The sequence below is a fragment of the Centropristis striata genome, chromosome 6 (genome assembly GCF_030273125.1).
Source record: "Centropristis striata isolate RG_2023a ecotype Rhode Island chromosome 6, C.striata_1.0, whole genome shotgun sequence".
In the NCBI taxonomy this organism is placed as follows: domain Eukaryota; kingdom Metazoa; phylum Chordata; class Actinopteri; order Perciformes; family Serranidae; genus Centropristis; species Centropristis striata.
Window position 1 is genome coordinate 9054411 of NC_081522.1, and position 12963 is coordinate 9067373.

General features: G+C 41.2%; 1 protein-coding gene across 1 annotated transcript in view; it reads right to left on the reverse strand.

Annotated features, from left to right (window-relative positions):
• Positions 1-12963, reverse strand: part of LOC131973319 (cGMP-inhibited 3',5'-cyclic phosphodiesterase 3A-like) — an 85039-nt gene that overhangs the window by 42030 nt on the left and 30046 nt on the right. The window contains exon 2 of the mRNA XM_059335286.1: positions 853-903. Coding sequence (XP_059191269.1) covers positions 853-903 — 51 coding nt within the window. The remainder of the gene's footprint in view (positions 1-852; positions 904-12963) is intronic.

Below are 12963 nucleotides of genomic sequence, written 5' to 3' on the forward strand. Positions count from 1 at the left end.
ACAATATTTCACAAGGGTAACATGCTATTTGAAAATTTCCCCGCTTGAAGGGGATAATACTGTAAGGCTGATTTTGGGAACAGATATACCACTATATGAATCTTAGCATCTCGAGGAAATTACACAGTGTGTAATTCGATTTTAAGGCCAATCCTGCGCTGCACAGTTATGAATGCTATTCATAAAAAAAAATCCCCTAATTTTCCCCTCAACAACCACAACTTTTCAGCATTTATTGCTACCCAAACATACAGTGTCAGCACTGGATATCCTCCTGATAGCTGAACATAAAGTGCAGAACACATACTGTATGGTCATGTCAACACCAAGGGCATTGCTTGTTCTTCATGTACTGCCTGTCCTGCCCTGTGGCTTTGTAGCAGCTACATACACCAAACCCCAAACACACTCACATATTCTCCCCCTCCAAAGATGGGAAAGGTAATTTCAAGGATGTGGCTGTGTGTGTGTGTGTGTGTGTGTGTGTGTGTGTGTGTGCCCTCTACAAGCTGTGCCCCTGTGTCCGAGTCCCTCTAGTTTTAATTCCCTGGCCTTTAATGGCTTTTGCAGCACCTTACAGCCAAATCACAGAGCTGTGTCCTACAACAAGGACTCTGGTGGGAAGTGACACCTCTGGACATGCTGTTTAACCAGGGCTAAAATGAGTGGGTGCACAGGCCTGTTAGTGGTGGGATTTCTGCTATTTGCGTCATTTATAAGGTGTGTGTAGGCGAGTGACAGAGATCAGGGAGCTAGTTCCTGTGTGTGTGTGTGTGTGTGTGTGTGTGTGTGTCAGCTGTTTATCATTATTATTATTACTAGTGTGTCTCTTTCTGTGTGGACGGTGCTAACCTGTGATCCTCGGGAGCCTCTCTTGTGGTCCCAATCGGAGCGGGGGAGCATCTGTGGGAAAACAGAGACAGAGACATGTTCAAACCACAGTCTTGAACATCCTGTTCCTGTTAGCGTCCTGTTTCAGAAACTCGTACAAAAAGCAACATCATAATGGAGAGACTGGAGAGTTACTTTTGCTGTAGCGGAAAAGAGGAGGAGCAGGAGTGGTGATGCAAAGAGTCAGGGACGTGTGGGGGGAATGGAAACGCTCATAAATGCAAAAATGGGTTTTGTCTATTTTTTTCACTTTCCATTAAGCGCAGACGTCTAATGCAATTTCACAGTCAGGTTTGGTTTACTTTAGCTTCTATTCACTGCCTAAGGGCCTGGTGGAGGCTGAGGATTTTTACGCTGTCTAATTACCAGCCACTGTGTCCTCCCACAGGCCTCGTAAACCCGTTTTCCACTTTCTTGGGAGTCACCGAACGCATCAGTGCAGCTCTGTCACTGTTTTTTTGGTGAGCGCGTTGCAGGAGAGCCAAGTCAACATTAAACCTCCCCTGCCTCTGTTAGGGCTCTCTGCCCCAGAACTGAGAAGCCCTGAAACTCAGCATGTCGCTGTGACAAATTGCTGCTGCACACATTGAGGCGAAGGGCTCGGTATAAGAGCCAAATTGATAATTCAGGTGTAATTTACTGTGTCAGAGGAGGTCATTGAGTTGTGTCATGCTGGGAGTGAAAATATCAGGAAAACAGTGGGTTTTGGTCAGCGGTGCGAGGGCCTGTCTGGACAACAGTGTTGTTTTGTGGGGTGTTTTCCAACCATGCTGCTTAATTTTAAACAAATAGTGAAGTAACTGCTCCTGTTGCCTCATTAAAAGGTAGTTTAGTTTGCACATTGCTGACTGTAAAAAGTACAGGCCTATTTGCACTGTATATTGAAGAATGTTACTTTATGTGTACCCATTTTTCCAACTTACTGCACCTCTTATCGTGTCTAACGGTGCAGAGAGTTTTAGTTTTATGTGCTGAAACGCATCTTTCCCATTCCAAATGAGTGTAGGTCATTGTAAGCAGCAATGCATCTGAACAGAAACAATGTCCTGAACAATCTAGATAATCCACTGACTCTGCAGTTAGTTCTTCAGAAAAAGTATTTAGTACTTCCAGTGAAACCCTTTCTGTTGTTAATTTATCAGACTGAAAGGTGTAGAACTATCTAAACCTTTTAGATGTTTTAAATACAGCTGCAATGACATATTCGTAATTTCCAAGCAAAATGCCAAACATGCTCTAGTTCGAGCTTCTCAAATGTGATTATTTTATACTTTTGTTATTCATATCTGATGAATATATTAGTATTAACATATTAGTATTTGGACTGTTAAGGACTAAATAAAATGAATAGTTTTACTATCATTGGGTTGAGTGAAAATATACCAGGACATTTCTGACATTTAATAGACAGAATGACAAACAGTTAATTAAGAAAAATCTGCAAATTAATAAATAGTTAAGTGTCAAATATTAAAAATAAAATTTTCTCATGTGAAGAATTCAGAATTGCTCCAACTTTGGTGGAAATGTTTGCATTCATGTAGAACCCACTCATAGCAAGAAGCTGGATGAGAAAATATGTTTTCAGGGCTTTAACAAACCTGTACTATAAAGGCTTTAAATTGTAGTAATGGCGGTAACCCTGACAGTAAGCAAACAAGTTCATCATCACAATACTCACACACAACACGATGCACAGCCATTCATACAGCAAAGTACAACGGCAGTTTGACATTTAGGAGGTTTTCAAAAAAATGCAATATGAGGGCTTTACCCTTTCTCAACCAACATCTTCATCTCTCATCCTCCATTTTCTAGCCCGAGGACTGCAGCTCTGAAGAGCCTGGATTCTCCAATCGTCAGCATTATAATATCTGTGAGTCACTTTAAAGCTCCATCAAGCGTGTGCGTACCTCCTCATGCATTAAAATAACCATACTAGACGGAAAAGGAAGTCAACAAGCAATCAGCTGTGTAAAAGTCTCATGTATGAGATGTAAATTACTGTGAATGATAGTATTAGCCAGCCACTGAGCTGTTTGTCTTGTTCTTTACTGCTCTGACAACAGCGTTTTTGCTTTTTACAGAGCGGGAGCAGCAGCAGCTCCTGCATGGTCACGGCCGAGTCCTGCTCCATTAGGAGGTCCTAGTATCAGTGAGGCTCTCCAGGCGCACACACATAAACAGCCTTTTGGGTCTACGGTCTTATGTAACCCAACCTTTCATCTCCATGCTGTGAGAGAGAGACTCAGACTACACAGAAGTCTACATGCGCCCTTTGATGTGCCAAAACAAAAAACCCACACAAAATCAAAGCTGGGCATAAAGTTGAGCAGCGCAGATAGCCTCTCACACAGAGTGATTTTACAGGCCACAGCGGAGTTCATTTCCTCTGAGACGGGCTGATCAACAAATACACTCGGATGGTGTGCTGCTAACTCACTAAACCAAACAGTGGATGCAGTCTGGTGCCACTGTGTTTAAATGTTTTTTACCAGTGCTGGAAAATCAGTAAACAATATCTTGGTGTTTCAAGCTTCATAACACCGATGTCAGGATAAACAAGAAATTACTGCAGCACAAACATCATCTATCTTTTCAAAGAGAAAAAGAAACAATATCAGTCACAAGAGTTAAAAGAAACCCAGCAGAACTAGACAATAAAATATGTCTAGATGACAAAAAATGTACTGTAAAAAAGAAGTTACGTTACTCAAACCAATAACCTCTTACAAACAACAATGATAAAAACAAAAAGCCATGTTCAGACTTTATTACCTTGTTTTGCCTCAGCAGGATGAAGTAGATTATACCTTAAACATATGACAGTTCACTGCCAATATTATGTCTAAAGAGGTAAAACCACACATGAATGATTTCTTAGATATCTCCTGGTTTTTCATGGACAGCCTCCAGGCAGCATAACAGCCGAAGCAGTAAAATTTCCAAATGGATTTGTTTTTGTCCTAAAGCTCCAGTGCACCTACTGGGAAAAATAACAACTTTGTAGAAGTTATGCCCTTTGTTTCACCCTCTGCTAGATTCATTATGCCGCCCCATAACTCAGAATAAGTCAGGTCTAGCAGTGGCTTTCCATCACGTACAGCAATGCTGGTTTTCTTCAGAAGAAAAAACGCTTTGTCTTTGAAGGTGGAAGTACGTCTTTCAATCACAGTGCGAGAGCTACCAGAGTAACATGACACACTCAATAAGGTTTCAGGCATTTTTATGGGACTCTGGCTCCATTGTGAATGTATTCTGGAGATTTGCTGTTCTTTCATGATCCAGAGTGAAACTCTCAAGAAAGAAACACGAGAAAGAAATGATAACAGTGGAGTTCAGCGTCAGGTTAATAGAAGGTGACGCAAAGTCAAGGCATCTTTCCATGAAATACATTTAATCAAATCAGTTTGAATTGGATTTTAAACCAGAATTATATTGATTTTTCCTCTTACCTGTTCTGCTATTTATTTATCATTTTATGTTGTTTTGGTGATGAGATACCGGGCTGTAGAGAAATCTGCTTTTTCTCAAATATAATGGAACTAGATGGTCATTTGCTTGTCATGCTCAAAAACCATTATAGATTTGAAAAACTACATCCATGAATAGAGGCACGCTTTGTTCTGCGCGGTGATATGATTGGTAAAAAGTAGAAATAAAGTAGTTTCCAAAGAAAAATGCTCACAACAAGGTCTATGAATTATCTTGAGTCAACAGGTCATGATCCCTGGAAAGACACATTTCTGTTGAGTTTTCAAATGTATTGAGCACCACAAGCAAAACGCCACATAGTTCCCTCTCCCCATCTACACTTCTACAGCCAATATCTCCAACACTTGGCATCTCACACCAACATTATCATCATCATAAATGATCAATAAATAACACAACAGGTAAGAGGAAAAATGTGTATTTTTGATTTTGGGTGATTTTAACACTGAATATAAAAATGTATATAAATAAGACATAAGGAGTTTGGCATCATCAGCATTTAGGATTGGTCTCTTTACTATTTTTTCGGTAGGTTTGGACAAGTTTTTTATTCATGCTACTACATTTGAATGGCAGAGACTGGAAATTTTCTAATTGTTAAGTAATATTCATACACTTTTATTCTTTCAAATTACAGCTCAGCCCCCGCACTATCCTCTGGGGTTGAAGTTTGCCTGGTTGGGAATCACTGCTTTTACCCCAGTGTAGCGGGACATGAATGGAATTCTGTTTGTTGTGCCCACAAAACCTCGAGAATAACATTTAAAAACTTCAACAGCAATGTGTCGTTCCAGGAATGTCCCGGTTGCTGCGGACGGGCCGCAGACCTCACTGTCAACAGTTTTCATTGGAATAATATTCTACCTATGAAGCCTGTACACAGTGAGTCACTGAGACATTGTTCCTGGAAAGAGATGTTGCTGTCGGATTTCTCAAATGTTTTGATTTTTCAATGGTGTGAGGACCAAAAACAAAATTCCATTCACCGTCACTGTACTGGGGTGGAGGCAGAACTTTCAGAAAGTAATAACTCAAAAATTGAACCAGAACATTCTGCATGTCGACATACCACTAGAAGTAAGTGGGAAAATATATATTTTTTTAAATAATTTTCATCAGCTGTCACCTTAAAGGAAACTCAAGCCAAATATAGTGGCACTTCCTTGTAGTTACACTACTAATCAACCTTCACACAACTACCAAGACAGAGATACAGACTGGATTTGGGTAACTTAAATTGATGAAACCTTATATTAGTTTCAACAATTTTTTTTGTCCAAAACAAGGGCTGTGGGTCTTGCCACAATCACTTATGGAGACGAGTTTACAGTTCTGTATTATCACCTGTGTCTTGGTAAAATAAGTCCTGTCTTTTACTGTCCAACTTTATGACGGTTTGTTCAGCTTCATAAGCATGAACGTAAATAATGGAAAGGATACTCCAAAGTACTACTGATATGATAATATCAGATATACAAGGAAAGCAGCCAGCCAAAATATGCCCGCTGCCCTCTGTAAATGAGCTGCACTCTCATGACTCAAAACAGTGCCAGCCAACTCCCAGCCTTCCTCTCACCCAGAGTGTTAAGAGGGCAGCAGCGTGGATGCCAGTATGCAGCCATGCCCTGTCCACCACCATGGCTCCGGGCCACAGCCCACAGCAAGCTGCCGTGCCTCTGAGGTGCTGGGTAAACACCATGGTGTCAAAGCACAAACAAACTACTGGAATATGCTTGTTGTTTGACTTGCTCCTGCCAGTAACCAGTTGAGAACCACTTCCCTGTGGGTGTGAAGTGGTGGGAGCTGCAGCAAAGCACCCGTATTGAAGCTCCACTTTCACACTGATCATCCCCGCGACGAGCCCCGACCCACTGTCACTGACTTACTACTGAGTACTTTTCTAAATCTGTCTGGAAAGGGAACCGGAAACTGCCTCGTCCTAATATAGCTCAGTGCAAGATAACTGCAAGCGGTGTTTCTTAATCATTCATTCATGATCATTCCTTCATTCTTCTTTCCCTCCCTTCTGTGCCTCCTGCCTCCTCTTTCGTCCCTCATTACTGGGTTCATATGAGTAGAGTTGATGTGTGTCTACTTGGATCTTCAGTAGCTGTGTTAGCTTGTTAGTGCACTGGATTTACTGGCACCCAAATTCAGCATCCATTGAGGACTCAGTAACAAGAAGTGCCAACTAGAGATCTCCTGGTTGAGAGAAGGGAAGGAGAAAGAGAGAGAGTGCTGATGTTACAGTATGGTTGGGTTAATTAAGGCGCTGTTGAAAGGCCAGCAGATCAGTCTGCAGGATTTCCAATCAGCTTGACCCAGGGGTTTTATGCACCACCTCTCCGTCCAATTAAACCCACTATGTGCTCACTTACAATCAGGTCTGCAAAGTCATGAATTCGCACATCTGCCTACGTACATAAATGCACACACACACATGCACTCAGACTCACACTCGCTGCCTCGAGGTCTCAGAATATTTTCTTACTTATTCCTCCTTTGTTCTCTTATCGCCGCTCTCTGTCAAAGATATTCTGACGTCTGCATTGCTTGACTCAGACATCCCCACTTTCATTTTAGCCCGACAAAAAGAAAGTAGGTCAGATTCGACTGAGGCTCTCTATATGAAGGCTTCAGAAATGACAGCGACTTAGCCGTAAGGCCATCATCGGGGCAACAATCAAAGATCCTTGTACCCACTTTCATGGTTGTTAGAGCCACAGTAAGCTCTATATTGCTCATCACAGCTTTTAAAATGAGGTGTAATCTTCTTTTGCACCCACAGGTGGAGGTATTTTCATGATTAGTGCCATATAGCTGCTTTCTCTTGGGACCCTCTGTAGGAAACTGTCCTTTTTGTTTAATGACAGGTTTATTTATTCTTTTAAAGATAATTATGATTATGTATATTTTCAGGGCACCCTTTGGGGATTATTGAAGATTTTTTGGTGCACCAGTGGGAGAAACTAATGCAACGTAACTCCTAACATACATTTTAACACCTCTATTAATTGCTACCTAAGCTTTGAGTGCAGGAAGCTTTGATGATTGAACCCTCTGGTCTACCTGGTGCTCTTCATCTATTTCTCACTCTGAACAGATAGAGATGTTCTTTATAACTTTCAGTCTCACAGATTTTTAAATTTAGTGTTTGGACTACAGAAACAGCCAGGTATATACATTTCCCTGCTGAAAAGACATGAACAAATATATATCAGATAAAAATGAGAAAAGGGAATGTGTGAGTCTTAATCTATGTTCTCTCTCTTTGTGGTTTTCCCACTCTTGAATTTTCATTAAACAAACTATCGTCCTCCTTGGAAAATCTCTTCATAAGCTGTCCTGAATTTAATTGGACACAAGGCAATAGTAATGCTAGAAGGGAAAGGAAAATAGACATTAAAGTGCTGAGAATTAATAGGGGTGTGTACAGTATACAGCAAAACTGCATACTGTTTAGAAAGGCTTGGGGTCAGGCAAACACAAATTTCTGGACTGAAAAATGTCTGGCTCTTTATACAGGTGACTCTGAAAAACCTCGGCACACCTTCTCCTCTGCCACATCCACCCTGAGCGCTGGGAGGACACTTATAAATCCTTCCATGCCTGCCTGCTGAGGGGAGAGTATGAAGAGTCATTCCTATTCACGCTGGCTAATGTTTTACAGGTTTTACCGTGGGGGTCAGTCATCGTGGGTCATTTGCGTCATCGCTGGAGGGAAGGGAACTATTGAGGTGGGCTGCCAAAGCGGAGGGGGGCCGTGTGTAGGGAATGAGGAACACACTTGTGTGTATGCAAAGATTAGCACGCACACACACCTAAAAGCTGTTTGGCTTTCACATTCTCTGTCTCATGCACTGTCCTGCAAAGCAAACATGCACACTTAATGAACAAAACCACACATGCATGTGCATTAACAACGTGCATAAATATGATCCCATGTTTTCTTTCACACACCAGCACTGCGTCGACGCCACCCCTCCTTTACTTTTCACACTTTCTTCCTCAGACTCTGCTAATTTCTGAAGTGTGACTAATGGGATTTATCGTCTTTACGTTTCCTGGGAGAGACTTAGCCCGATCCTAGAAGAAACCCAGTGTATGAGTCTGTGCCAGAGATAGATCTGTCAGTCTCCCAGGGTGAAAGCACAGGCCACAAGGATGCCGTGGCCCAGAGAAAACCTCAATGGGAGAATACCCCATATTCTGACCTCAAAAACTGTCAAACACGACGGCATTAAAATGTGCCAGTTACAAAGCAAAAATCTCTTCTTAAAAACCTATAGTATGAAAATATTTCTCATGATTCAAAAAGCATCAACTTGTATGTTTTTGTAATATAATTTGCATACTACACTGTTTTTCCTTGTTTTATGCGCTCTGGACGACTTTTTCTCAAGCAGTTCGGTTCCCAGCACATTCAGCTGGGTGAAAAAGAGGGGATCTGGCTGGGCAGACCTGGCAGTCCACCTCAAAACAGCATGCCAACGCCATTAGTGTATAATGGTCCAGTCAGGATTACTGCCGGGGCCCGGAGAGCTGCGAAGGGAACACAGCACTCACTTGTTTGTTTGTTTTACAAGCCTCTGCTCCGTTCAGTCTGCAAGGTGCCAGTGGGCTTTGTGTGGCTTAATTCACAGTTGAATCGAACGGTGGACAGTGTGACAACAATAGTGGCTACTCTGTGGCCACAGCACACTTGTTTAAGAGAGTTATGTCAGAATAAATAGGTTATAATGCTGCAATTAATTTAGTAAATCTAAGCACTGAAATACAGACATTAAGCCTGCACTGTCACTCATCCTCCAATCGATGTATTTCCCCCAAAGGTGACTGCACCTGCTTGTTGATTGGCTAATTACATCTCCATAAGGGAACAACAAATTCTCTGTGATGTGCTTTTCACGTGTCATTGCCCCGGCTTCATGTTCATCAAAAAGAGATGGACAGCATTAAGATAAAGAGTGCATTTCCCCATCATCCATCAACTCAGTGATTCAGCCCTTCAGCCCGCTTCAGCCACTTGGGTATTTTCCAGCTGAGCTTTCATTACAAAATGGAAATGGTAATATTGATTTATGTGTCTTCTTAAAGACTTTCTGTCGCATTTATGAATTGCATTATGAAAGGCCAGAGAATTAGGAGCGTAGGCTGGTTAAAAAAAAAAAAAAAAAGGCTAAGCCACATTTTATTCTGTTTTGTTTCTGTTATTTAAGCAATGAGAAATGGATAGATTTGTGCTGGTTAAGTGCACAGTGCAGGTCTCAGACAACAGGGCTGGGTGTTACAGTTCCACTGTAAAATGTTTTTATGAAGCCATAAGTCTGACTGGGACAGAAGGCAATATTTCTTTCGGCGGAGGCGATCTACGTCAAAAGGGGATTTCAAAGTTAATGAACAGTTGAATAACAAAACAATTTGGACCTGACCTTGACATGAGAACTGAAGCAAGTGCATTGAACTTGTGACTCGAGCTATTTCTGGCGTAATAATGACGTGTGGAAATCCACCCATTGATATTAAAGTATTCTCGCTTTAGTATTCAACTTAAGCTTTGCTATAAGATAATGCAGTGCATGTGGAATGAGAGTCAAAGAGTTCAGTAAACGGGCAATGTTATGAAAGCAGTATGGGAATTTGTGCATGCATGCTGCCTCCAGTGCATACATTATTTCATCTTTTATTCACCGGTCTGACTCAGCTAGGCCTGTGTTCTGTGTTTTGTCTGTGCTCATCAGAGAAAGGACCACACACACACACACACACACACACACACACACACATCTCCCCCACTATTTCAGCTGCACACAGAACATTTACAATCCCATCAAGATTCCCACAGGACTCCAGTAAACAAACAGACAGCGACTGCCCGTTCAAGCATATGCCTTTAAATCACATCCTCCTACATGCTTTATAAATCACTGCTGCAGAAATATAAACGTACAGTCAGGACAGCACCTATGTAGTGACTGATGTACTCAAAGCGTTCGTGTGCATGCATGAAAGTGTGTGAATGCCAGCCGCTAATAAACAGCATGTGTACCTGTGTGGGGGCATAAATCTCTGCTTCCTCTTTTTGCAGGTGGAGGGATTTGCATTAGAGAGCCTGTTCCCCTAGAAAGAGGCTCAGGTCAGCCCCATGGGCAGGTTTTCCACCATTAGCTTGTAAAACGCTTGCTTTGTCAGTGAAATTCCCAGAGGGCTCTACTTCCCCATGTAGAAGGAATGTAGGGGTCTGCAGGGACCATGAAGGTACAGGCGAACAAGAGACGGCCTTCCCTGACACACTCCGGTGGGCTTCTCTTTATGAGGCAAAGCATAGAGCCATTAAGAATGGACCATCATGCTGACAGCCATCCTGGAAACCTGGCTTAGAGCAAAGCAAACATGGGGATCAGATATAGGAGACGCTGGTTGTCCTCGGGGGAAATAGGCTGCAGGCTCCATGAGTGACAGAAAGCCATCTTCTTCGATCCCACACTCACTGGGGCTCATCGAGGCTTAGCATGCAATTCACAAAATATACTATCTTAAAGCTCTCCGTCCCGCTCCCCTAAGTGATATATGATGTGATAATAGCCAAAGATACAGTAGTAATAATATGTTGTCACTGTGTCATGCAGCTATGCCTTTGGCAAAGGTATATCATGATGTATGGTTTCCGTAGCTCTACTTAAAAGTGACAACAGCTCTGTTTCTGGACCACCCAGAGTGATTGTTCTCAGTCCAGCTACAGAGGCATATTTATCTTAAACTGGGAAGTTTTAAATGAATACATGCCTATATATTTCAAATGTGTCTAAGTCAATGATGGAGTATGTATATCTTACGTAAAAGTGGTAATACAACAATCTTAAAGCATTAAAAAGGAGTTCACAAATTTACTGAATTTGAAAACACACAACTGACATTAACACCTTATGAGGTTGTTCCAGTGGAAGTGTTGTAGACTCAAATATCCAGCAGATAAAGTATGAAGCAACATTATCAAAAAAATATGTTTTTGGCCACCAGGCAAATGTAAGTCCAGTATTCACTCTTCTTTTGGTTTCCCCCATCATTTGTGTAAGATATCTGGCTCTTCAGTTTCTAAATGCCCCGCTTGTCGCTAACTTTGTCTGGGTGCCATTTGGTGCCAGGTAGTGTACTGCTGGTTTATCAGAGTTTGTTTACAGAAAACAGCTGCCTGCTAAGTCAAGAGGTTGATAAGAGCAGTGAGACTGAACTGAAACAGAGATGAACAAGTCAGGTGATCGTTTTATGTGGGTCCGTCTATAAGTGTCTCCTCTCACATTACATGGAGTCATTTGATACATTGTTAATAAAAAGATATTAAATATCTGTTGAGCTTTAACGGTTCAGTAACCTGTCTAAAAAAGAAGAAGAAGAAGAAGAAGAAGAAGAAGAAGAAGAAGAAGAAGAAGAAGAAGAAGAAGAAGAACAACAACAACAACAACAACAACAACAACAACAACAAAAACACTTTTTGTTGTTTTTGTTAGATTAGCTGAAACTGTCACCATGTCCCAACAGTAATACATGAAGTATAATCTGTGCTCCTCCTGGTGCTTCTCATGGCATTTGCAAGATCCAAAGCTCCTGAACAAAAACAACCAATCAGAGCCAGGAGGAGTCTCTAATAGTGTCATTCACTGCTCGTTAGATGGATGGCTGGATAATAAGGTAGCTAGATTGCTAATGGAAGCTAATTAGCCAGCCTTAGCTTGTCCTTCTCTTCTCTGGTGCTGCCATCCACTCTCCTCCCGGCAAACTAGTCTCTTAGTGGTGGAGAGTGACATGGAGGGATCATTAGACTCAGTGCTGCCACTGGCCACCAGTAGCATGAAAGCAGGGCGCAATTAGCTTGCTAGCTAACTATCCAGCTGCTAAATTATTAAAATATAAGAACTTTATGTTTGATCCTCTTGTCACAGTGTAGCAAAAGTGACATTGTCGTTTTTTTTTTCACAGATAATCAGTCTCATGTAATCCATTCAGGATAAATAGTGACAGTTTCTCCAAATATGACAGGATGTTACTCTTATAAAAGTTATCTACTGAACATTTAAGTAAAAGGCTATAAGTTTAACCAGCACTCAGGACACATTTTTCGAATGAGTTTATCTAAAAAAATTGCAAAAAAAATGCTGCTGTTAGCTTCATTGTTGCAACATTGTTGCATTACTTTGCATATATTGTACTTGGTTGAGGTGAGGCTAATGGTAACTATTTGTGTGTAAGAATAAGATCTCTCTTTACTGGTTTGTATGTATAATCCTGATCTTAATTGTAGTTTTAAAAAGTATTGTACTGTAATGTACATAATGTAGAAAAGTAAAAAGTACTATATTAAAGTAGCATAAAATAGAAATATTCAAGCTAATGTACTTGGCTACATTGTATAATACTAAGTATACTATGTACTATACTAACTACACTAAGTGGGTTTTTGTGTTACAGTACATGCCTGCATGTATAAGAAAGCTGGACTTGTGTGTGTGTACACTGTATGTCTGCGAGTGTACCACATGTAGGTGTACAGTAAACACACAGTATATCCCTATATGTCTA